The sequence below is a fragment of the Nicotiana tabacum genome, chromosome 15 (assembly GCF_000715075.1).
Source record: "Nicotiana tabacum cultivar K326 chromosome 15, ASM71507v2, whole genome shotgun sequence".
Classification (NCBI taxonomy): Eukaryota; Viridiplantae; Streptophyta; class Magnoliopsida; order Solanales; family Solanaceae; genus Nicotiana; species Nicotiana tabacum.
Window position 1 is genome coordinate 80,679,863 of NC_134094.1, and position 26,009 is coordinate 80,705,871.

The 26,009-nt window shown below is 39.3% G+C and overlaps 2 protein-coding genes and 1 long non-coding RNA gene across 8 annotated transcripts in view; 2 read left to right on the forward strand and 1 right to left on the reverse strand.

Moving 5' to 3' along the window:
- The window catches only part of LOC107816984 (importin subunit alpha-4-like), a 47,719-nt gene that overhangs the window by 17,236 nt on the left and 4,474 nt on the right, over nucleotides 1-26,009 (reverse strand). The window contains exons 3-9 of one of the 6 annotated variants that reach the window (XM_075230917.1): nucleotides 25,886-25,977; nucleotides 25,670-25,801; nucleotides 24,689-24,852; nucleotides 24,434-24,512; nucleotides 23,689-23,817; nucleotides 18,856-18,983; nucleotides 9,128-9,464 (exon numbers count right to left, since the gene is read on the reverse strand). In XM_075230917.1, coding sequence (XP_075087018.1) covers nucleotides 9,440-9,464; nucleotides 18,856-18,983; nucleotides 23,689-23,817; nucleotides 24,434-24,512; nucleotides 24,689-24,852; nucleotides 25,670-25,801; nucleotides 25,886-25,977 — 749 coding nt within the window. In that variant the 3' untranslated portion in view covers nucleotides 9,128-9,439. Of the gene's footprint in view, nucleotides 1-9,127; nucleotides 9,465-17,544; nucleotides 17,762-17,993; nucleotides 18,172-18,195; nucleotides 18,984-23,688; nucleotides 23,818-24,433; nucleotides 24,513-24,688; nucleotides 24,855-24,964; nucleotides 25,149-25,669; nucleotides 25,802-25,885; nucleotides 25,978-26,009 lie in introns of those variants that run through there. The other 5 variants (XM_075230919.1, XM_075230918.1, XM_075230920.1 and 2 more) reach the window with 5 other exon arrangements.
- Nucleotides 564-2,622, forward strand: LOC107775437 (uncharacterized). Its single transcript, XR_001645751.2, has 2 exons — nucleotides 564-1,779; nucleotides 1,879-2,622. It is a non-coding gene; the product is annotated as an uncharacterized LOC107775437 (long non-coding RNA).
- On the forward strand, nucleotides 19,028-23,399 carry LOC142169939 (uncharacterized). The gene is made up of 3 exons (XM_075231883.1): nucleotides 19,028-22,799; nucleotides 22,887-23,005; nucleotides 23,091-23,399. The coding sequence occupies exons 1-3, from the start codon at nucleotides 22,427-22,429 to the stop codon at nucleotides 23,397-23,399; spliced, it is 801 nt and encodes a 266-aa protein (XP_075087984.1). The 5' UTR covers nucleotides 19,028-22,426.

The window sequence follows — 26,009 nt, forward strand, 5'->3', positions numbered from 1 at the left end:
AATTATGTCCTCGCTCCTCATTTGCCCGTGGAGATAAGTTTAGATCTGGCCAAACTTTTTCATCCGGAACCTGTTCGGATAAAACTGCTCTAAAAAAATTACCCGATGATTGAGGGATATCCCTATTTTGTGGAACCTCAATATTGTGAATGCCTTTAGCCTTGGCGTACACTTCCAACATTTTTATCACAAGAAGTTCCCGGTGTTCATCCGGAGTCCTCAAAATTTGTCAGAGTTTCATTGTCTTCGATGTTAAACTCAGCAAAACAAGCAATCCCTTGCGGAGTAACAGAATATAAATATCTTTCGGTTACTTTAATATTAACTGAACGTTTCCTCACACTTATTTTTTTTTACATAACAATGATACCAATCTAACATACTCCATTGTAAGTGAAAACTTAATATAACACCCTAGAGAACAACTATAGCGTACTGAGTTATTCTCCACCACAACCTCACCCCCCCAATATAATAAAACCCTAATTTTTCGCTCTTCGTACATTATGATAAAATGCAAAATAACTTAACGAATAAATATTTCGGCAGACCTAAAGGATCATCAATGGATTTTTACCAAATTATGAAACTCCTTAAATAAGAAACAAACCAGTCCGATGGGTACAATAATTGAGGTATAGCGCATGCATAATGGGCTCTATATATGTAGCGCGTATACTGTATGCGCTATACCCATATGAATTATTTGTGGGTCAGTAAAGGGCATATGAATTATTGGTGGGGCAGGAAAGTTCAAATATAACGCGGTTATTCACTGCGTTATACCTTAACGGACAAATATGTCGTTAAGGTATAGCACAGTGAATAACCGCGCTATATATAAAATAATATTCCATTGTTTTCACCTATTTTTGTCGTTTGAGTCCAAAAAGACCACACTTTGGTTCCGAACTCGTAAAAAGATAAGACATAGAGAATGTTTGATAAGTCTAAAGGCAGGAGATATGATCATCTTGGAGTATAGATTTTTGGTTCCTACAGCTTTACCTGCCTTACGTTTCAAATGGCATGAATATGAGAAAGATAGCCAGCATGTTAATAGTTGGCATATTTTTCATGAAAGAAGTGTTGGGTTTTGGGCCTTTTTACCTTCCTACGTGGATAAATAAATAGCACACTTTTTGGTCCAGCTCAATCTTAGTTTTGGCCCATATATTTGATAGACCTTTTAGGTCTGATTTAGGGATTAGAGAAACTGCGAGAGAGCACACTTTAGAGAAAAAGAGAGAAAAGAGTGCAGATTTGTTTGCTAAAAATACCTCCAACCACCCAACTTCTTTTGGTGTTTCCCATATCATTTCATGTTGAATCAAGCTGAAACTTGAACTGAGTGTTTTTCACATCTTGGTCTTCAAGTGAGAACTGACAGAGCACGGTTTGGTATCCTGTAGCTCCAGATTGTGGATCGTGAAGAGTAGCTATATTTTTGGTGATTTCTCTCCTTTTCTTGACTTGTTTTGGTGCAAGCTTGTTGCTATTGTTGTTCAACGTCTGGCATTGATATTGTAGACATTTTGGAGAAATGTTATAGCTCTCTCAATGATATAGTGGATCTTTGGAGCGTGGTTTTTTTACTCTTCATATTGAAGAGGTTTTTCCACGTTAAATTTGGTGTCTCTTGCAATTGTTTATTTTCCTTGCCTATAGTTATTGGTTGTGTGCTATACCAGCTGCCCGTACACCATTTGTGCTAGAATTTATTGGCTTCAAATAGATTGAAGATGTTCGACTTGGGTATTACTCCGTTGCTACTGATAAGTATGGATTTTAACAACTTATTAGTACCTTCTTGTTATAATTTTTAATCCGAAAGTACATTTTTTGTCTCCTAATCTAATAACAATGGTTGAATTCCAGGTATGCTGGAAAATGTAAGTTCAAAGAAGAAAAATGACTCAAAAAGGAGATGTTGTAGCCAAATTCAATAAAGAGAAAAAGTGCTGATAAAGGTGTGGTCCGAAGAACTACACATGCGACCATAAAAGCAAGTGTGGTCCGCAAAATAAAGAATGCGGCCGTAGAGGAAGAACTGAAGCTTCAGGGACTTTTGGCAGAAGTACGGTCAGCAGAATAAAATGTCGGTTGCACTTGGTCCACAGAACAAGTTCACACTAACAAGCTTGAAACATTAGAGAATGAGCAGTTGAACAAGTCTAAAGCCTCCTCAAATGCTGTCTGCAGAAATTAAAGTGCGGTCGCAAAAGCTGAAGTGCGATCGCAGAACTTCTCCCACTGAAGGCACATGCAATGTCAATCCAACAAAATGCGAACCGTAAAAGCTGATGTGCGGCCGCAGAACCTTCTGAAGGACATTTTTGTCAAAGATTTTGGTATCCCTATAAATAGAATTTCATGACTTTTTTAGGGCCTCTTATCATTGTAGCAACTAAGAGTTAGTTATTTTTAGCTATTTGGAGCAAGTTTGAGCTACAATTGTAGAAGATCATCTACTCTTTCGTTTATTTTTGGTTTTATGTCTTTGATTTCTTCTTATTTTCATCTTTTTGTGTCTCTTAGTATGAGTAGCTAGATTTTTATCTAGGGTTGTGAGTCAACCCTAATGCGTAAATCTTATGGTTTATTAATATATTGCTTGCTATTGATTGGGTTAGTGTTATTTAGCTTTATTTATGCTTTAAAGTTAGAATTGATGGTTGCAAATATTGATTCATGTCTTTTTGACCTTGTTCTTACTTGAGAAAGAAGAACTTAGTCTAGGAAAACTTGGCTAACAAAAAAATTAAACTAGTTGAGTTATTGACTAGTTTAATTAACGAATTTGAACTAGAGACAGGGATAATCTAACTTGAAATCATATTCAATTGCACTTATAGCTACCCATTTGGACTTGAGAAAGCTAAATTGAGCATAATCACTCTTTAAGCGAGTGGTATTAAGTGAGTACTTGAGTGTTGAGAGTCATAACAATCCCGATCTATCAAGCAATCATAAATTGACCTTACCCATTACGTTTTTACCTAGATTAAGATTACAACCCTAGGCCTTTCTCCATTTGATAAGACTTCAAAAATATTTTGATTATTACTTGTCAGCTAGCTTAGTCACAAATCTTATTAGTTTAATTAGTGAAATTGATACCCACTTTAATTTGAAAGTTAAATTGAGTTAGTTCAAGTTGCTCACTTAAGCGTTTATCATAACACCCATACTAAACTCCTTGAGGTTTGACCTTGACTCGTGTTGGGTTATTATTATTGTAACGACCATTTCATATTCTCTTATTTGGTGTGTGACTTGGACATTATCAATTTTTGGCGCTGCCTGCCGGGGATTTATGGTGCCAAACTCATGTTATTGTGCATACAGATCATGCGTCACTTTGGTATCTTATGAGTAAAAAGGAATCGAAAGCTCGTTTGATTAGATGGGTGCCTTTGTCACAAGAGTTTGATATTGGCATCCAAGACAAGAAGGGAAGTAAAAATTAAGTGGCAGACCACTTGTCTCGTTTGGAGGAGGAAGGGAGGCCACATGATGGCTTTGAGATCAATGACTCTTTTTCCGATGAGCAACTCTTGGCACTTTCAATGAAAGAGATACCATGGTTCATGGATTTGGCAAATTTCATCGGTATCATTCCGGAAGCGTTCACTTCAAACCAAAGAAAGAATATCAAGAGGGATTGCAAAGACTACTATTAGGATGAACCATGCCTTTTTCGGATTTGCACGAATAGGGTGATTAGGAGATGTGTGCTGGACGAGGAACAAAGTGATATTCTTGGGGCTTGACATTCTTCACCTTATGGTGGTCATCATGAGGGATCAAGAACGGTAGCTAATGTCCTAAGTTTTGGTTTCTATTAACCTACTCTTTACAAAGATGCAAATGATTTGGTAAAACGATGTGATGAATGCCAACGGGGCGGTGGAATTTTAAAGAAACATGAGATGCCCCTTACAACCATCTTGGAGATTGATATCTTCGATGTTTGGGGCATTGACTTCATGGGCCCTTTTGCGAGTTCTTGTGGTAACCTACATTTTGGCTGCGGTAAATTATGTATCTAAATAGGTTGAAGTCATTATTTTACACAATAATGAGGCTAGAAATGTGGTTACTTTCTTGAAGAGGAACATTTTCACAAGGTTTGGAACTCCACGGGCAATCATAAGTGATGGAGGATCGTATTTTTGCAAAAAGGCTTTTGACACTTTGCTCGAAAAATATAGTGTCACTCACAAAGTGGCAAACCCCTTTCATCCACAAGCAAGTGGTCAAGTAGAAGTCTCCAACCAAGAAATAAAGAGTCTCTTGTCAAAGATGGTGAATGCAAATCGGTCAGATTGGTCTAAGAAGCTTGACGATGCTCTATGGGAATATAGAACGACTTACAAAACATCTATCAGGATATTTCAATATCATTTGGTGTTTGGAAAAGCTTGCTATCTCTCACTGGAATTAGAGCACAAGACAATGTGGGACTTGAAGAAACTAAATCTTGACTGGGATGTAGCCGCTAACTTGCGGGTTGCATAGTTGAATGAATTGGATGAATTCCGGCACCATGCATATTAGAGTTCGTCCTTGTACATAGAAAAGATGAAGTACCTTCAAGAAAAATATATTTGGAATAAGGAGTTCAAGGCCGGTAATCTAGTGTTGTTGTTCAACTCAAGGTTAAGAATGCTTCTCGTGAAGCTTAAATCAAAGTGGAGTGGTCCAATTAAAATTGTTAGTGTGACGCCCTTTGATACTTTGGACTTGAAAAACAAGAACAATGAAATCTTTCGAGTCAATGGTTATCGAGTGAAGCATTACTTGGGAAACGTTGGTGAAATCCACGTGGTGGCAGTTATGTACTTCAATTGCGAATGTTATGACATTGCATCGTGCGACGACGTTAAATAAAGAGCTTCTTGGGAGGCAACCCAAGCACTTGTCCATTTTCTCTTTTAGTTTAGATGTTGTTTATTTTTTTAACCAGATTTGAAGTGTGTTGTAGTAATCAGTGTTAGGTTTTTGGAGATGGATAAAGATATGGAATTGCATGAAATTCTACGGACCGCACAAGATGGACTATGGGCAGCAAAAAATTGACTGCGGACCGCAAATGCAGTGGAAGCCCAAGTGCTAAAATGAGAAGCCTCTGAACGTTTCTCGCAATAGTGCAGAGCTAATTTTGCGGCCTATGACATAATTTTTCAGCCACAGAAGATCACCTTCAGAGAGGTCACTAAAAACAAGTTGACAGAAGTGCGGACCACACAACTACAAGTTCTCTAATGCTCAGATAACAAAGTGTGGACCACATTTGGGATTTTGCGGCCTCACTTACTCTCTCTCTGACCCGACCCAGGAACAAGTATAAATAGAACATTAGGTGCTCCTTTTACACGTTTTACCATTTCATCTACCAACAAAGCTTTTACTAAGGACCCCTTTGCACACATAGTTTCCCACACACAGCCCTTCATATTCCAATAATTCTATTTGCACTAGCACAATCTGGTATGCAACACTTCGATCTTTTTTACTTTTCTTTTGAATTTTTTGATTTTTAACTTCTTGTTAGGTCATCTATGTTACATCCCTCTATCTGATTCCATATGGGGTAGCTTAAGAATGAGGTATTTTTAAAATCATACTTAGAATGGGTTAAGATTTTTGCTATCATGCCTTTGATCTGTCACCTAGTTGGATTGAAAAATATTACATAACCTAAAAATTAAATGAACTTCGTACTTAACTATGTCCGTTAATTCTTGATTGTGCGGACCACATTTGAAATTTTGCAGTCCGCAATTGCTGGTTTTGGTTTCCTGGCTAATTACACAAGTCTGCGGCCAAAATTTTATTATGCTGACCACGATAGGAATTTTCGGGCGGCAAAGAGAGGTCCATTGTCCTTCAGAGAACTTTTTCTCTGTGACCTGAGTACTTTTACTCAAGTGCGGACCGCTGTTAGATTTCTACGGCCACAAAAGTGTGTCCGCACTATCTTTCAGAGACTACTCTATAAAAATCTGATGCCTCGGTGCAGAAGTGCGGCCGCACTTGGAATTTTACGGACCGTACTTCCACTTTGTGGATCGCAGTTGGAATTGTGCGGACTTTACTTCCACCTTGCCCTCTGCATGTTTGACAATGAACTTCCCCTGTTTTTATGATTTCCCCTACTGTTATAGTGACTCATAACTACCATGTACCTCATGTCAATGTCGTGTATAACAATTGACAACCCTCCGTGTGTGTCAAAAGACAATGGTACGATTAAGAGGAAAGGCGTAGATATAAAAAGGCTGGGGTAACCAAGGGAAATGCAAAGGTCGAGGTGCCTTGACACCTAGTGTACAGAAGATGATTGTTAAGAAGCAAACAGCCGACCGAGGGAGAGATCAAAGCCTATCAGACACTGATTCCTATGTACCGTTTAAGGAGGACTCTAAAGGTAACTCATTGTCTCAGTGTGAAGAGCAGAATGAGGAGCAGTCTCAACAACAGGGAGAGTTTGAGCCCTGAGCTGAGCCTTCCACATTCAGGATACCTCCCATGGCACAACCAGCACTAGCCATGAGTCTAATGCAGCTGCACCAGACTCTGATTCCGATGATTCCCTTGATAACGAAAAATGGGGAAAGGTTGCAAGGGATGGAAAAGAATGAACCAAGAAGAAGGTGGTCTAGGAAGACCGGTTCTTAAGCTACAATGCATTTGTGGACTTCAAAAAAGGTATGGCAAGAAAGATCCCTGACTCATGAAAGGCAATTACTCACAAAGGATCTAGACAACTACAATCTGGCAGTCCTTGAGCAGTTCACAAAAAGAAAAGGCTGGATGCAATTCATTGAAGGGCTGGTTGATGTCAAAGAGCATCATGTCTGAGAGTTCTACATCAACACTATGCACATTGTAAAATGGACCAAAGTTACCAAGGTGCACAACCTTAAGTTGAAATTTGATCAAAGAACTCTAAATGTCTACATGGGATTTGAGGATGTTGAGGCAAAGGAGTACCTGTTCAAACTAGCTGAGAAGGAGGAGGTCCGACCGTGGCTTACTGAGATTCTTGCACCATGTCCTATCCCTCCTTGGATAGGTGCCATAGTTCCAATCTTCTGCAAGACCTTGAGCTTCGAGATAAAGGGATGGCAGACATTTGTGTACCCATGCTTGAATTAAAACAATCTGCCTTTGAAGAGGGCAGTGCTTGTGGATTCTAACATGGACAGGTACCTAATTAATGCGGGTGCTTTGATGTCGGCCAATATTACTCTTGTAGCACAACAGGGAAACACTTCCTACCAGTACCGCAGCACCATCACAAAATACTTGACAGATGCAAAAGTGGAGTCTAGACCATTTGATACCAAGATTAAGCTAATCGGCCCTTTTGATCTGTTTAAGTTACAAGAACCAAGGAACCCCAAGTCAAAGAGGAGCAGCCAGCTTTCCACTACTACTAGTTAGTCTGATGAGCTTGTAGTAGCAGCTTCCGGTCCTTCTGATATCTCTTCATCTTCAACTGAGCCTTCTACTTATGCCAGGGACACTACTTTTGAGCTATCATTAGCCCCCGCTCCATTGCCTACACTAGCTCTGAGGCATGTGCTTATGCCTACTGGTCTGTTATCTGCCTTACGGGCTTATCAGACGTTGGTGAGTCTCAAAAACTATATGCAGACAGCTACATCCAAGCTGTATGAGTTATCTAGTGCAATTTCTGGGCATCTCTTTACACAGCCAACCACTTCTGACACTTTGTGGAAGCTTGCTCAGATCTTGGACAACTAGAAGGTGATCATGGACACATTGGTTCAGCATGGTGCAGTGATAGAGAGGCTGACCAAGCAGGTGAAGAAGATGCGAAAGACTCAGGCCAGTAAGAAGTCTGTTGAGTCACTACGGGCTGAAGTGATACAGATAGATAAGGCATGCAACTTGCCCTTCGACTTGCTAATTGATCCCACACAGCCACACCCAGCTCAAACTTCTCAGGATGCCCTTACCACTCATGTTGAGGAGCCCTGCTTTATATTTAGCACTGCTTCTGTGGTGCGTGACATGTTCATATCTCGGGCAGCTTCCACGGACGATGATGATACTATCCATTTAGATGAGTCAGCTCGCACTGACTCTCCTGGTGATACCCAGATGACTGAGGATGCTTAGGGAGTTTTTTCACCCCTCTGCTCATTGATTTTATCTTGTTAAGTATTGGGGACAATGCTTACTTTTATTTGAGGGGTGGAGAATTTGATTTGATTGGATAAAATTGATGACATTGGATATAATAATTGGATGATTTATTTTGTTAGTTTTTAGTAGTTTGATACATTCAATAGTAATCTATAGTTTTGTTTTGGTAGTGTTAATATTATGCTTTTATTTCTTGTTATTGATAATAAGCCTTTGGTTTTCTTAATGCCACAGTTATTTTTAGACTCTATCTTCTTTTACGGTCTATTTGCATGGGAGGTGAGGTAAAATTTTGTTGCTAGTCCAAGTGCTTGAGTGGATAGTCTAGAGCTTAGCCCGAATGTGCTTCAAGGTAAAATTTTGAGTTTGCTTGGTCTGAAAGATGATTGTAGGATTTTCTTGGACCATTTAAGCTTTCAATTGCCACCATATGATCATTATCCCTAGTCAACCCCCTTTGAGCCTTTTGCCTTTCTCCTTTGGTAACCTTGCTACAAGCCTTTCACGTATTGATCATGATCTCCTCTTGGCACCAGAACCTTCAAGCACCCATATGTAGTACGTGGCTCAAAACCTAAGTTTGGGGGGAGAGTTGAAAAATCTAAAAGAGGTACCAAGGAATTAAAAAGAGAGAAAATGAATGATATTCATGAAAGAGAAAGAAATAAAAGCAAGTAATGTGAACAAAAAGGAGCCCAAAAAGGAGGAAAATAGAGATTAATGAAATGAGCCGAGTATCTATAAAATAAAACTCAAGGAAGAAAAGGAATGAAATTTTCAACAAAGAGTGATGGAAAGTCTATCTAGTGTCACGCCCCGAACTCGGGGAGCGTGACCGGCGCTCAACAGAGTTACCCCGATTGAGCAAGCTTGTACAATGTCGTCTACCCAACTCACCCATGAAAAGAGAAGAATACATTTCATTAATTAGACAATAAGAGGCATGTGAATAACACCAGTTCATTTCCATTAGTTATGTCATTAACAAGTCTCTAAAATAGTACACTATACAATCATAGTTAAAGTGGAACAGATGATACGACTACAACATTTTTAGTTTAACCTTTCTAAAACAAGATACAACCCACACTATGTCTACGGAGCCTCTAACAGAAACAAAAGAGTGCTACGACAGTGCCGGCAACAAGGCCCCGGCTATACCTCAAAACGCTATGTACAAAGGATAAGAGATACAGGACCCCGAAATGAAGTGGGGCTCACCAAGTCAGCTGAGGAGAGGGTGTGCTGCTATCATTGATCAATACCACCTGCTATGGAACCACCTGCATCCATTAAAGATAAAGTTCCCCCGGCAAAAGGGACGTTAGTACATATGAAATAGTACTAGTATGTAAAACTAAACACCCTCTCAATAGAACGAGTAACAGTAAACGGAGAAGAAAACATGAAATCAATAAGAGACTCAAACAGTATCAAGGTGTAAACTTAGGGGAAAGGTAAATTTCAAGTAGGCTTCAGTATTTTAAGTTGGGAGATCTTTAGCACCGATACACCCCTGTGTTTCTAGCAGGAGTCCGATCTCAGCCCGACCAGCTAAGCCATCTCACCCCGAGACATCCACTCACAATAACATCATGTACACGGCATGGCGTCCGATCTCAGTCTGTTCGGCTAAGCCATCTCACTACAATGTCGTGTGGGTCGACATCACATCACATCTCGCTAGAAATAATCTCATCTCATTCAAGGGGAAACATCTCAACACATCATTCTCATCCCATATAAGGGGAAACAACCTCATCACATTAACATGGGGATTTACCCCTCAATCACTCCTACACTGGCACGTGTAGTTTCGGGGTTAGGTTATTTTGACCTACCCTTCCTCGGTGACTAAACGATACTCCCAAAGCATTTATTTTTAAAAGGATTCACAACGCATTTCAACATCCTGTTCTTGCCTTTTTGTTTCATTGGCACTAATGGCCCCAAAAATAAAGTCATTGTTGGCACGTTGGACGTATTTCATATTCTATATTTACTGTTTCATTTTCAAACATCATCACGGATTGCCAACAACAAACATTTCTATTCAAGGCTTTAAATACACATTTGAGCAACTAACCAAATTAAGGGTCTTAGGAACATGTGATTTCTCACACAATTCGACATGCTAGTTTTCATTAGAATCACGTTTTCAAGTCATAACGTATTAACACACAACTCATTCTTAAATCACCTTCTCAAATAGTAACTCAACATAACAAGAATATTTGGAATACATATTGAATGCATATATCTTTTGACACAAGGCTTATTCGAAATAATCAATTTATAATGAGCAACACGGGACTTACAAGGGCATTGTGGGGTTAAATTCTAAAAGAGGAGTTTAGCCAACATACCTCACTTTGAGCTTTCCTTAATTCACTACACAGTTCCGAAAATCCTAGCAACTTTGATCTATTTAGAGCTATAGCAAAATTGAATACAAATTAGGAAGGAGTTCATGTTCCCAACTCATTTTAGCATTTTATCAAACACTAGGTGGGCATTATTATTTCTAGCTTCTCCTATGGAGGATTTTCTTCACCCCACAACCCAAGGTCTACCCATTTGAGTTCAACTACCTTCCCACAACTCATGAATGTACATGCATGCATAAACAACAACCCTCATCCTCAAAACCTTCCTCTGCATTACCTATTCCCAAAAATAATTTCAAAATTCAAGGTTAGGGCTAGAATCTTACCTCCTGGTTGAAGACCTTGTGAGATTTCTTGTTGAATTTCAAGGCTTGAGCAAGATTTTGGATGAACAATTAGCTTAGGGATTTCACCTCTCACTCTAGGGCACTCCATCTCTCTAAAAATACCAGATATTCCCTTCAAAAATGGTCCCTTACGACTAATTATCGAGATAGGATCGGGTTCAAAAGTTAGAAAACATTGAAGCCCCGATGCAGATTTGCGGTTGCATATGCGACCGCATAACGCTTCTGCGGTCCGCGGAATAGACCGCATAATGGCCCTCCGGAACTGGGCACTCCTGCCTCACTCTGTGACTGGTCTGCGCTCCGCAGACCTATTCTACGGTCGCATAATGCGCCGCAGAACTTCCCTTCAAAAACTTTTGTGTTGGATCTGCGATATGTATTGTGCAGCCCGCGAAATGATTATGAGGCCACATAATGGACCGCATAATGGTCCAAAAACTTTCCCAAGTTTCTGCTTCCGTCAGCGGCAGATCTGCGGTCCGCAGATCAGTTCTGCGACCGCAGAATGGAATGCAGAAACGCCCTGCACTTCAAAAAAATTTCTTCAACTCCCCAACGCACTGTTCAACCCAAAAAGTCTGAAACAATCTCTACAATCATCAATGCACAAGTCTACCTCGGCATCACGAAACCCTGAGTTTTAGGTAAAATTTTATAGGGCCTTACATCCTCCCCCGCTTAGGATCATTTGTCCTCTAATGAGGGTCGAAATCCGTCATTATCATCTACCGTGATTCAACTATTACTTCACACACTAGCAGTCCCCAAATATTTGACCAACTCCCTAAATTTCCAAAATTTCGGTAGATTTTCCCCTCTAACTGGCCTATCCACCTGTCAGAGAATACCAGAAACCAATCCTAACAACACAACCACAACACAACGATGTAAAACAATATGAAAACAACACCGGAAACAACGCTATAAACATTGCATTAACAAGAGGGAGTATACTTAACATAAGATGTACAAGGGAAATCATAATTTGTAGAAATTTAGCTCTTAACATCATGGATACAATTACATGGTTATTCAAATAAATTAGGGTATTTCTTCTTCATTTCTTCCTCGGCCTCCCAGGTAGCCTCTTCAACCTGCTGGTTTCACCATAGTACTTTCACGGAGGCAATTTATTTATTTCTCAGCTTACAGACTTGCCTATCAAGAATGGCAATCGGAATTTCTTCATAAATCAGTTCTTCATTAATCTCTATAGTCTCAACCGGAACAATAAGCGACGGGTCTTCAACCACCTTCTTCAACATGGATACATGAAACTTTGGGTGCACTAAAGATATCTCTGGAGGTAGTTCTAGCCTATAAACCACCTGACCGATCCTCTGAATGATTTAGTACGATCAGACATACCTTGGACTCAATTTCCTCTTCTCACCATACCGCATTACCCCCTTCATGGGGGAAACCTTCAAGAATACCCAATCATCCTCTTGGAACTCCAAATTCCTACGATGTATATCCGAATAGGATTTCTAACGACTTTGGGCAGTTTTCAACCGTTCCGTAATAATCTTAACCTTTTCTATATCCCGATGTACGAGGTATGGTCCTATCAACTTTGCGTCCCCAATCTCGAACCATCCAATGGTAGATCTACATCTCCTACCATATAGATCCTCGACCGGTGCCATCTGAATGCTAGCATGATAACTATTATTGTAAGCAAATTCTATGAGCGGCAAATGATCATCTCAGGTGCCTTTGAAGTCATGAACACAAGTGCGCAACATATCCTCGAGCGTCTGAATAGTCCACTTTGCTTTCCCGTCGGTCTGTGGATGAAAAGTTATACTAAGATTTACCTGAGTACCCAACCCTTGCTGAAATATCTTCCAAAAGTTAGTTTTGAACTGTTCCCCCCGATAACAAAAGATGGAAACTGGAGTGCCATGCAGCCTGACTGTTTCCTTGATATACAACTGAGTATACTGTTTTGTTGTGTCGATAGCCTTAACAGGTAAGAAGTGTGTTGATTCCGTGAGTCGATCCACAATCACCCAAATCGAGTCGAACTTGCAAGGAGTGCAAGGTAGTCCTACCACAAAGTCCATATTGATCATCTCCCATTTCCACATCGGAATTTGTATGTTCTATGCCAACCCACCGGACCTTTGGTGTTCGGCCTTCACTTGCTGACAATTTGGACATCTTTCCACAAAGTCTTCTACATTCTTCTTCATATCATTCCACCAGTAGACTTCCTTAAGATGATGGTACATCTTTGTAGAGCCCGAGTGCACGGAATACCTAGAAGTGTGAGCCTCGATCATGATTCTTTCCCGGAGATTATTCACGTTTGGAACACATAGTTGCCCTTAGTACCTTAGTGTACCATCATCCATGCCAAGAGAAAAGGCCATGGTCTTATGTTTATGAATCCCCTCCTTCAACTGTACCAATAATGGGTCGTGGTATTGCTTTTCCTTGGCTTCCACAACAAGCGATGATTCAGCCCTATTTTGTACAATCACTCCTCCTTCACTAGAATCCGCAAGACGAACTCCCAAACTAGCCAACCGATGAACCTCCTTGGCCAATGGCCTTTGATATGCCTCCAAGTGAGCCAAACTACCGATAGATTTCCGACTAAGAGCATCCGCTACAATATTAGCCTTCCTCGGATGATACAGAATATCGATGTCGTAATCCTTGAGTAATTAAAGCCATCTTCTCTACCTCAGATTCAATTCCTTCTATTTGAAAATGTATTGAAGACTCTTATGATCCGTGAATATATCCACATGGACCCCATATAGATAATGACGCCAAATCATCAATGCAAATAGCACCGCCGCAAGCTCTAAGTCATGTGTTGGATAGTTCTTTGATTCTTGAGTTGCCTAGAAGCATAAGCTACTACCTTGCCATGTTGCATTAATACACACCCAAGTCTGATTCTTGAAGCATCACAATATACCACAAACCCATTTGTACCGTCTAGTAGAGTCAACATTGGTGTCGTAGTCAATCTCTATTTCAACTCCTGAAAGCTTCTTTCACAAGCATCTGGCCATTGGAACTTAACCGCCTTCTGCGTCAATTTAGTCAACGGAGAGGCAAGGGTAGAGAACCCCTCCACAAACTTCCTGTAATATCCAGCTAAGCCCAAGAAACTGTGAATCTCTATTGGGGTAGTAGGTCTAGGCCAATTCTTCACCCCTGAAATCTTTTGAGGATCAACCTTAATTCCTTCTCTAGAAACAACGTGACCCAAGAACGTGATTCAAGCCAAAATTCACATTTCAAAAACTTCGCATACAACTGGTGTTGACGAAGAGTCTGTAAAACTGCCCTAAGGTGATCGGCATAGTCCTCTCTACCTCGTGAATATACAAGGATATCATCAATAAACACTATCACAAAAGAGTCGAGGAACGGCTTGAAAACTCGGTTCATAATATCCATGAAAGCTGTCGGGGCATTTGTTAGCCCAAAAGACATTATCAGAAATTCAAAAGTGCCTATATTGGGTCCTGAAAGCTGTTTTCGGAATATCCTGCTCCCTGATCTTCAATTGGTGATACCCGGATCTTAAATCGATCTTGGAGAAGTACTTAGCACCTTGAAATTAGTCAAACAAGTCATCTATCCTTGGCAGTGGGTACTTATTCTTGATCGTGACCTTGTTGAGCTGTCGATAGTCAATACACATTCTCAGTGGGCCGTCTTTATTCCTTACAAAAAGGACCAGTGCGCCCCAAGGCGACACACTCGGCCGGAGGAAACCCTTCTCTAAGAAATACTTCAATTGTTCCTTTAGCTCCTTCAGTTCTGTAGGTGCCATTCTGTAGGGCAGAATAGATATAGGATGCGTTCCTAGCATCACATCAATCCTAAAATCAATCTCCCTGTCTGGTGGGATCCTAGGGATAAAGACCCCCAAAACTTTATTCACAACAGGCACGAACTCAAGTGTAGGTGCCTCAGCATCGGTGTCCGTAACCCGGACCAAGTGTTAATCATCTCTGTGGCCTTACGGTAAGAAATAAATCTACCCTTCAGCACCACATCATCCCCCTTCCATTCAATCACTGACTCATTTGGAAATTCAAGCCTAACGGTTCTGGTTCGACAATCAAGCTTAGTGAAACATGAATAAAGCCAACCCATCCCCATTATTATATAAAAATCAACCATCCCCAATTCAATGAGATCAGCCATGGTGTCCCGACCACGCACCGTGACAACACAATCCCTATAAACTCGCGCGGCCACAATAGACTCACCAACCGGAGTAGATACAGAGAACGACTCGTGGAGTTGTTCCGGTTCTATCCCAAATTCCATAGCAACATAGGGAGTGACATAGGAAAAAAATGGAACCGGGATCAATAAGAGCATACACATCATGAGATTGAACAGTCAATATACTTGTGACAACATCTGGAGAAGCCTCTGAACTCTAGCGGCCCTTCATAGCATAGAAACGGATGGGTCCTCCTGAACTATGTGTACCACCCCTAGCTAAACCACGCCTTGCGGGTGTTGGAGTGCCTCGAGCTGGAGGAGGTGTTGCGGATGTAGTAGCTGAAGAACAGGCTAGTTGTGATGCACCCATGCCCATGCTATAGTGAGACGAATGGTAATCCCTCTGAATGTGACCCCTCATCCCACGATATTCATGTAAATTATGTAAGTCCCGAGTGATTCATTATGAAACTGGCTATTTCGAGTAAGATTGAGTTGGAAGATTTATGTTCAACAAGCATCCCAAATGCTTTACTCATGTTATGTTACCAATTGAGGATGTGTTAAAATATGGGTTGTGCATTAATAATGTTTCGACTTTAAGTCAAGTTCAAATGAAGGCTATTATGCCAAATTTTGTGAAATATCTCTATGTGCCTTAGACTCTAAATTGCTCACATGTGTACTACACACCTTGAATTGAATTGTATTTGTTGTTGATGATGATAATGATATTTCAAATTGATAAGGTGAGCATGAAATACTGAATATGGCCAACGTGCCAAGAATGATCTTATAATTATGACCATTAGTGCCAATGAAATGAAAAGAAGTGAAAGTAATATGAAATGCGATGATTGATATTGAGAGAAATTGTGGTTGATGTCTCTAATGAGATGGCCTAGCCGATCGGGTCGTGATCAGACTCCATGTTAAAGACGGTGGTATTGATATGGAGGAAAATTGTGGTTGATGTCCCTAATGAGATGGCCTATCCGATCGGCTCGTGATCGGACTCCATGTTAAAGACGGTGGTATTGATATTGAGAGAAATTGTGGTTGATGTCTCTAATGAGATGGCCTAGCCGATCGGGTCGTGATCGGACTCCGTGCTGAGAGTACGGTGGTACTGGTATTGTGAATAATGGTATTGTGGACAATGGTATATCGATACTAAAAATCTCCCAATGTGAGATATGGAAATTAATTTGAACATTGTCTTGATCCTAAATTGAGGTTTGATATTGATTAAGGCTTTCATTGATATTATGATAATCTTGTTGTATTATTTGTCATTCTATTGAGAGGGTGTTTAGTTATACATACTAGTGCTATTCGACAGTACTAACGTCCCTTTTGCCGGGGGCGCTGCATCTTTCAATGGATGTAGGTGGTTCCACAGCAGGAGATATCGATCAGTGATAGCAGTACACCTTCTTCCCAGCTGACTTGGTGAGCCCACTTCATCCTGGGGTTATGTATCTTTTGTACTTTGTGTATTCGGTTTAAGGTATAGCCGGGCTTTGTTGCCGGCATTATCATTGTACTGTTCTTTATCTATAGAGGCTCCGTAGACATAATGTGGGATGCGTATTGGTGCTGGGAAAGACAAACTATGCTATGTTGTGGTTGTATTACTTGTCCATTTGAAACTTTAAAAATGGTGAAACTTATGGTAAGAAATTGGTAATTGCAGACATGACCACTTTATTGTTTAATTAAGAAAAATATATATTCTCTTTATTCATCAATGAGTTTGGGTAAAAGGAATCTAACAGGCTTGCTCGGTCGGGTTCACTCGGTTGAGCGCCGGTCGCGCTCCTCGGTTTTGGGGCGTGACAATTATTTTATTTAATAATATTGTACCTCTTGTAGTGAAAGCTTGACACACACTAAATCTGATTTTTAATAACAATTAGAGATCTAAATTTAATTATAAAAGTAATACTTAATGGTAAATGAAAGATAATTATAAAAAAGTTAACTTGTAGAAGAATCCGAGACGAAAATCAAGAAATCATGCCTACAACTTGAGAATAAAAAAAAAATCTACACTTCACAAGTTATAGGTAAGTATTCCACATAATTTCTCATAATTTAGAGATTTTTTTAAATTATTTTTAGCCGAATCCCTGCACCCATATCCGTATTAGGATCCGTATCCCCAATCTTAGAATTTACATCTCAAAGGATCCGATCTCTAAATCCGCACCCGTGTTGGATACCCTCACCTGTGTCCGAGCAACTTAGCTTATATAAATTATCTTTCTGCAAGGTTTATTTTGGTATTTATTTTTTGAAAATCTCGTTTCACTTCAATGAAGCGCTTCACGCTTTAAGAGAATCAGGGCTTTGTCGCTTCACTTCACGCTCGCCCTGGAAAGAAAAACTACTTCCTTAGTTGCGCATGAGACGCAAAATTTGAGTTGAAAATCTGACACGTGTCAATTATTAATTGGACACTCGAATAATTACATTTAATGTGTTTTTGTCTGATTTTTTTCTCCTAATTTCATTCATACACCAAGCATCAGATGCACCACCATTCTTCCCTTTGGATTTTCCCATCACCTTCCAGCTATCCCTGATTTCCAACCATGTCTAGCTTGACTAAGAACTACTTAAAACCTTCATCCCCTGTGCTCTCTCAATTAAATATCAAAAGAAAATTAATAAAACAGCTCATGAGCATCTTTTACAAAAAAAACTCAATGTTAGAAACAAATACAATCCTCAAACCTTTGCAATACTGGAATAGGACAAGACAAAAAGAAAAAGTCAAATCCTGCGACGTTGTTATCAGATCCAACTGACAACACCCTCTTGATCCTTCATTGAGGCAGGAATGAGTCCGTTGATGCCCTCTTAAACTCTTTGTTTTTTTAAAAGAATGCACTCTTAAACTCTTAACTAATAGATATTCGACGATGGGGATATGCTGCCGGATTTGGAGATGGACATAGAGATTCTTGTTGATTTCTCAGTTAGTAGCAGGGAGAACAGCTACAGCTTCGTCGTTAATGGCGGAATCTTACCGATAAAGCTGACTTTTGGAAAAAATATAGAAGAAATAAAAAAACACAAAGGAACTCATCTTATTCTCCAAGCAATGCAAATAACATTCAAAAATCCAATTTCAATCTTAAATTTTGTTCTATTTGGTGGAGAGGAAGCAATCTTAATGTTCTTGTTCACAGTTCCACAATAATTAGGGGGGTGAAGGAGATGACAGTTATTGAGGAGTGTTAAGGGTTAATTAGAGTTAACTAGTGTAAAAAAGAGTAATAAAAAGAAGGGGGGAAAAGGTGTCAAAAAAAAAGGGAAAAAGTTAAAACTTAATGAATTGCTGAGCGCTGATGTGGAATACGTCCCAGGGTGGTAGTAGTTCCACTCCAAACAAGAATAAGGGGGTAAAAGGACGCCTGTAAAGTTTGCATGTGTAAGTGACTTTTTGGGACAATTTTTTTTTTTTTTTTTTTTGGGGAGGCGGGGGGATGAAGTGTGTAGTTTCCCGAAGACAAAAATGAAAAGTTTGTCCTCATTTAGCTATTTATTTTTAATATTTATCGTCCCTGTAATCTAAGCTCTAGAACTAGCTGTCTCTTGTCACCGGAACAATATGAAAGGATCACAAATCATCAAAGAAACAGCTTCAAGATTCACTTCTGCAAACCCAGATCTAGTGGTGGAAATATAGCATCAAAAAAGGGCATATGGATATATTGACATACCTGATCTGGTCATGAGATCCTCCAGAAGTAGCATTTGAGATAGCCCATGCCGCCTCTTTCTTAATATCAAATTCTGCATGCTGCAAGAGGTGTACCAAGGGAAGAATGATATTGGCCTCGATAACAGCCTGTTGAAAAGGAAATGAGCATACATTGCTGCATTAGTGGGGGAAAAAAGATAGGAATGCTGACACTTCCCGTTTCAAGAAGTGGGGGAAAAAACTCTGGACAAAAGGAAGAAAATCTTATAGAAATTCTTTTTTTTTTTAAAAGAACCTTCTGATGATTGTCAGAAACAGTTATCCTGGAAGCTAATCCAACTCCGGTTGAACATGGATCCTCATAAAACTTAGGATCCATGCTTTTTATTTTTATTTTTAATTTTCTTTGCTAAGCAGCAAAATGCAGTCCATTAAAATTAAATAGTTTTCACCACTAGTCAGCAGCCAACACTTAAAACGAATCCTCCATCGGCTGGAGTAGTTGGTTCTCCTGAGAGTAACGACACCAGGATCTACAACCCCAAGGCAATGGAGGGTAAATTCATAAACTAAGCTTTAGGTCAATTGCAATTGGCTGTTTCCATTCTATTCAGAGCTTGGACTAAGCTGTTAGCAAACTTTCTAGTAAGCATTTCTAGTCAGCTAAGGACACAAAAGAATACCTATGGGCTATAGTGGTCAGAATATTACCAATCACAGAACTGATTGACAAGCCCCCAAGAGGATCAGAGAAGATGCTGCAGACTAGAGTAGTGAACATACCTTTATCTCAAAATCGCAAAAAAGTTAATACTACAATATAAGTGAAAAGACTACTGAATTGAAGGTTCAGAAGGGGTGCGAACTGCCTATAAAAGTTGGAGGAAAGAACTTTGAACAGGTAGCCCATAACGAATAAATACTATCAAAGTATACAGAAAAATATGATGGAGCTTTAAAAGAGACTCGTTAGACCCATTTCGGTTCATAAAAAGTTGAACTTATATCAATTTGGATCAACCTCTACTCACATACAATATAACTTCAACATTTTCCTTAATACCTGTGCGACCCTATGTATATGGATCATTTATATGTGAAATAGGTGCAAGTACTTTGTGCATATTCTTCAAAACATACTAAAAATTAGAAAAAAAAACTACATTTTCGCATATTGAATACTCACATATACACAGTTCCGTTGTACTTACCCACAGCCAACTCCTAACTAGGTCACTTGATTTTTTTTAAAGCCGAGAATCCTCGAGGGAGAGTGGCAGACAATTTGAAACTCGGTGGACAATAGGCCCGCCCTTCTACCCTTTCCCAGTTATATACTAGACTTTTGTTTATGGTAAGATTCAAACCCGTGACGTGCGCCTAACCCACATACAGTGTTATAAATAGCGCTCGCTTCAGCGCTAATAGCGTGAGGCGAGGCGAGGCGAGGCGAGACAGTGTCGCTACAGACCCTCTGTTGCGTTGCGTTTCAAAAAGCGCTCGCCTCTGCCTGTGTGGCGAGAGGCGACAGTGTCGCGAGAAGCGACCGTAGCGTCACCCTTTGTTTTTTAGAAACAAAAAAAGAAAAAGGGCAAGGACTTAACAAAAAGGGTCGCGATTAGGGCTTGACAACAGAGCTTCTTCAACTTCGAACAAAACAACAGAGCTTCTTTGACGTTCTGAACTCGCGATTAGGGTTCTGCCATCGTCTTCTTCATCTGAAAGCTTGAGGTTCCTGCCATTGAAAGACCAGGTATGCTTCTTCTTCTTTCTTCTTTCTTCTTTCTTCTTTCTTCTTTCTATTTTTTTTCCTCTATTTTTTGTCGAAAAGAACAGAAACAGAGGTCTGTTTTTGTGCTCTATTTTTCGAGCAAAATATAGAGGTCTTTCTTCTTCTCTTAATTTTTTTTTGCCTCTGTTTTGGCAAAATAACAGAGGCTATTTCGAAGCCCTGTTTTGGCAAAATAACAGAGGCTGCTTCTTCTCTTAACAAATGCTCTGTTTTTTTCAGGCCCTGTTTTGTTTGCCTTTTTTTCAATTATTGACTTATAGTCTTATCGAGTAGAATTAATTGCATATTGACTTGATAATTTTTTTTCTATAAAATAGCGTTGAAATGGCGTCATCCAATAGTAATAAACGAAATGATATAGCTTGGAATTATGCTATACAAGGCTCATCAAGATCCGCAATTAAATGTGTGTTTTGTGAAAAAACATATCATGGTGGGGTAACTCGTCACAAGCAACATTTGATAGGTGGATTTAAAAATGTAGTACAATGTCCCCTTTGTCCGCCCGAGGTTAGGGAGGAAGTAAAAGCGTTTGTTGATAAGAAAAATGTGACAAGAACTCAAATGAATTTTGAAGCATCGGTGAATCTAATTGATGAAGATGATGAAATGGATGAAGATGGTGAAATGAGACCTCCCCCCCCCCCCCCCCAAAAAAAACTCATAAGATATCTTCAAATAGTTCTAGTGGGTCATCCACGACGGCACGTACAGTGACAAAAGGTCCTCTCAATTTTTATTTCTCGACAAAACAACAAGAAAAGGGAAAAGGTGAAGAAGGTCCAGGTTTAGAAGCCAAGAAGATTTTGAGGGACCGCGCCGTAAGTGCCTTTGCAGCATGGATGTATAATGCAGGGCTTCCTTTCAACTGTGTTAACTACAAAACTTTTGATAAATTCATTGAGGCCGTAGGACAATATGGCCCAGGAATAAAGCCTCCTAGCTATCATGAAGTTAGAGTAACTCATCTTAAAAAAGAGGTGAAGAAGATAGACCAAATTATTGAGGAGCATAAAGTGGAATGGAACAAGTTTGGATATTCCATTATGATGGATAAATGGACAACACGGAATGAAAAAATGATCATAAATGTGTTGGTGAACTCTCCAAGAGGAAGTGTGTTTCTTGAATTTCACGATGCTAGCAACTCTTCTACGGATGGAAGCAAAATGTACAGCTTGTTTAGAAAGACTATTGATAAAATTGGAAAGGAAAATGTTGTACAAATTGTTACAGATAATGCTAGTGAGAATGTTAGTGCGGGTAGGTTGATGGAAGCTATGTATCCACACATTTATTGGACTCCATGTGCTGCCCATTGTATCAACTTAATGTTTGGTGACATATTAAGGAAAACTCATATGCTTCAGGTAACTTTAATATAGTTATCTTTAAAGCTTTTAACTTTATTTATACTTATGTCCTATCCTATTAAGTATTAACTATAAAATTATTATTGTTACTTTTACAGTTTTCACTAAGGCCGTCAGGGTATATTCTTACATCAGTCAGAGGTCGTTGTTGTTGAATTTGATGAGGAAATTCACAAATGAAAGAAATTTGGGGAGACCGGACAAGACTAGATTTGCAACGGCTTTCTTAACTTTGCATAGTTTTTACTTGCAAAAGAAAAACTTGAGAAAGCTAGTTCTTTCAAATGAATGAAAAGATAATTGATATGCAAAGGAAGCTGCAGGGAAAGAAACTGCCAAAGTTCTTATTTCTCCATCATTCTGGAATAACGTCATTCGAGCTCTTAAAGTTGGTGGTTCTTTGATTAGGGTGCTTCGTATGATGGATGGGGAGAGAACCACCAATGGGCTACTTTTATGAAGCTATGGATAGAGCCAAAGAGACTATTGCAGCGTCATTTGAGGGAGATGTTAGGAAATATGAGAAAGCTTTTGAGATAATTGATACCAGGTGGGAGAATCAACTCCATCGACCTTTGCATGCAGCATGCCATCTTCTGAACCCGGGATTATTTTACAACACTAGAGATGAAACTTTGACTTCAGAGGTGTGGATTGGACATCATGCATGTCTTGAGAAGTTGGTCCCTAATTCAGCGACGATAGATCAAATAGGGGAGGAGTTTGGTAGGTACTCACAAGCAGAGGGCCTATTTGGTTTACAAGCGGCCATTAGAGCCAGAGACATAAGGTCGCCAGGTAACTAACTTTAATATAGATATCCTTATAACTTTAAATTAATTTATTTGATTTATACTTATTAACTTTTAAAATATTTTTCTATAGTTGAATGGTGGAAGCAATTTGGACATCAAACTCCAAACTTGCAAAAGTTTGCCATCAAAGTACTAAGCCTAACTTGTAGTGCATCTGGATGCGAGAGAAATTGGAGCGTATTTGAGCATGTAAGAAGTAGATTTATTATATTAATATATTTTATATTGTATTATTATTAGTATCGATTAATTAATCTAAACAACTTATGCGCAGATTCACTCCAAGAAAAGGAATAGGCTTGAGCTATCGCGTCTCAATGATCTAGTGTATATTAAATACAATAGAACATTGAGGCGACGTTATGAAGCTCGCGATACCATTGATCCAATTTTGTTGGACAACATTGACGAGGCAAATGAATGGTTAACTGGAGCGCTCAAAATCATGAAGATGAACAAGTGTATGAAGGAGATGATCTTGATTGGGGTGAGAGGAGTAAATACTTTTTTGATACAGAAAGATAAAAGGAGTAACTTAAAAGTATCTTTCAGAAAAACTGCCAAAGATCTAATTACATTTTGATAATCCTAGACTCAGCGAAGTGAAATGCTCGCAAGGCCATATGCTAAATCTGTCACCAAAATTACCAAGCATTCCAAATTGAATATCTTACATCACTTCTCCAAAGTAATAATAAACAGAAGTTTTAGTAAAATATGCAGTTATAATTGGTATTCGACTACACCAAACAGCAGTACTTTGTGGGACTTAATAATTCAAGGAAAAACGCAACGCAACTCACTACGTGTGATTTGATGGTGAATGAAACTTATGAAATCAAAATGGGGACAAGTGCAATGGAATCATATACCTGTATTTGGGCTCTATTTCCAGCGGTGATATTAGAGATTGTCCAACAAGCCTCCTTCTTGATGCTTTTCTTATGCTTTTCGGATAGCAATTGATTGAGACATGGCAAGACTTGGTTGTCAATCACGTACTGAAAAATATTAAAAAATAATTATTTAAAAACTAGAGCTAAAGAAGGGGAGTCAATAAACAATCTTAATTAACATGAAAGCTCATATCCTAGTACGAGGATAGGGTGTTAGAGTTTCTCTAGTCCCTTCACTGTAAGGTTTGTTGTAACTTCTTTTTGAAATGAAAATATGATGAAGATAAACTTTTTTTTTTGGTGCATAACTCATAAATCCTTTGTACCTTGCTACTTACTCCCTCCGTTTCAATTTATATGAGGTAGTTTGACTCGGCACAGAGTTTAATGAAAAAAAAGACTTTTGAAACTTGTAGTTTTAAAAGCTAAAGGGGTAAAAGCTTTGTGGGGCCATGACATTTGTGTGGCTATAAAAGCTTCTCACTAAGGGTAAAATGGGTAAAACAAAAAGTTTAAAGTTAAATTGTTTCCAAATATAGAAATGTGTCATTCTTTTTGGAACAGACTAAAAGGAAAGTGTGTCATATAAATGGAGGGAGTACTAAGCAAATTCCTATGCTTCTTGGGACAACATACCAACAAAAAAGTTTTCATATAATTCAGACATGGCATCCAGATAACAGTATGGCATAGTTTTGTTTAGAAGACGGAACTGTACTACCTGTGTTTGAGCATCATCACCCGTGACTATATTTCCCGCAGTCGGAAGAGCAGGTATAAGAACTGTAGGTGATGGATGACTTTGCAGGACAAGAAAACAAAAATGAAGGTTAGCACTAAAATTCAGCAAACTTTGCTTGATAATAACATAAATGTCACAATTTTGAATGCTGGAACAATTCCCATACATGCTGTCAACCCTGTATAGTGCAGACTAAACTAAGTAAATAGTGACAGTAGAGGTAATTGAACATACAGAAGAAGCTCCACAAGTCGGGGACAGACACCCGCCTCGATTACAGCTTGAATCTTATCATTTGGGCCATCCGATAGATAAGAAAGGGCCCAACAAGCATCTGTCAAGACCTCTTCATCATTCATGTGGATAAGCTGTTGAAGAACTGGCAATGCAGGTTTGACCTAACAAAATATATTGTGAGCCAAAGACATTCTAGGAGAAAATTTTACCAACCTAGCGAGATTCACAATATCAAAATCGCTAAATACTACTCATTATTAGAGCATAAATTGTGCTCAAATGGTGTTGGTGGTTTGCCTCGACAGAAGTTAGAGAGCGTCCATGTAGCATTTCTCAGCATTGAAAGCTTTGAGTGTTCGTTCAACTGAGCTAGCAATGGCATGAGTGCACCTTGACCAAGCACAAGATCCCTACAACTAGGGGAATCACCAGCAATGTTGCCCAAAGCCCAGACTGCCTGTTCAGTATATGGGCATAAATGTAAATTCATTTTTAAATTTCTAAAAATAAAACAATTTCTTTGCGTTCAGTAACCTACACTAGCCTAACTCCAATCCCCTTTCACATGAGTCAATTGTGGTCCTCACCCACTTTGCTCACTTGGTGACTCTGAACCCCCAATCTGAAGGTTGGAGGTGGAAGAAGTTACCACTCGAGCAACCCTCTCTTGTCAAATCAACAAACAAGTATTAAAAGACAGAAGTTCACAATGACAAAGGGCTCGCTTGTAGAAATTTGGCATAGCAATCATTTGCAGAAACAGAAACACAATATTACCATGCAGAAATTACTGAAGAAAATCGGGAAAAGTTTCAAACTTCCTACATTATTTACCATTCATAGTGCTAAGCTTTTACGAACATCAAAGTCTTTGAAACTTTATAAAAGAGGAACTTCTCCATGACAAGAGGAAGCTAGTTTTGAGTCCAAAGAATTGAGTGTGAAGAAATAGAATGTGGAATGAGAAAGCAAAATTACCTGCTCACGCACATCATCACTGGCTGAACTTAGAAGTTGAATAAACTTAGGAACAGCTCCATGTTCCATCACAACTCGAGTATGTTCTGAAGTCCCAGATGCAACATTGGTCAAAGCCCATGCAGCTTCGAACTGCGCATGGGAAGATCAAAGCAGACTCAAGATGTTTCATAACTAAATGCAACATAACAAATAAAGGAAAAACAAGAAACACACTTGCAGTTGAGGTAGGTCATGCCTCCCGAGGAATTCCGCAAATCGAGGAACAACTCCAGCATTAATCACCTCATCAATTGGAGGACTGCGCTCTATAGGTAACAGAAAACTTGTTCATTTGAAC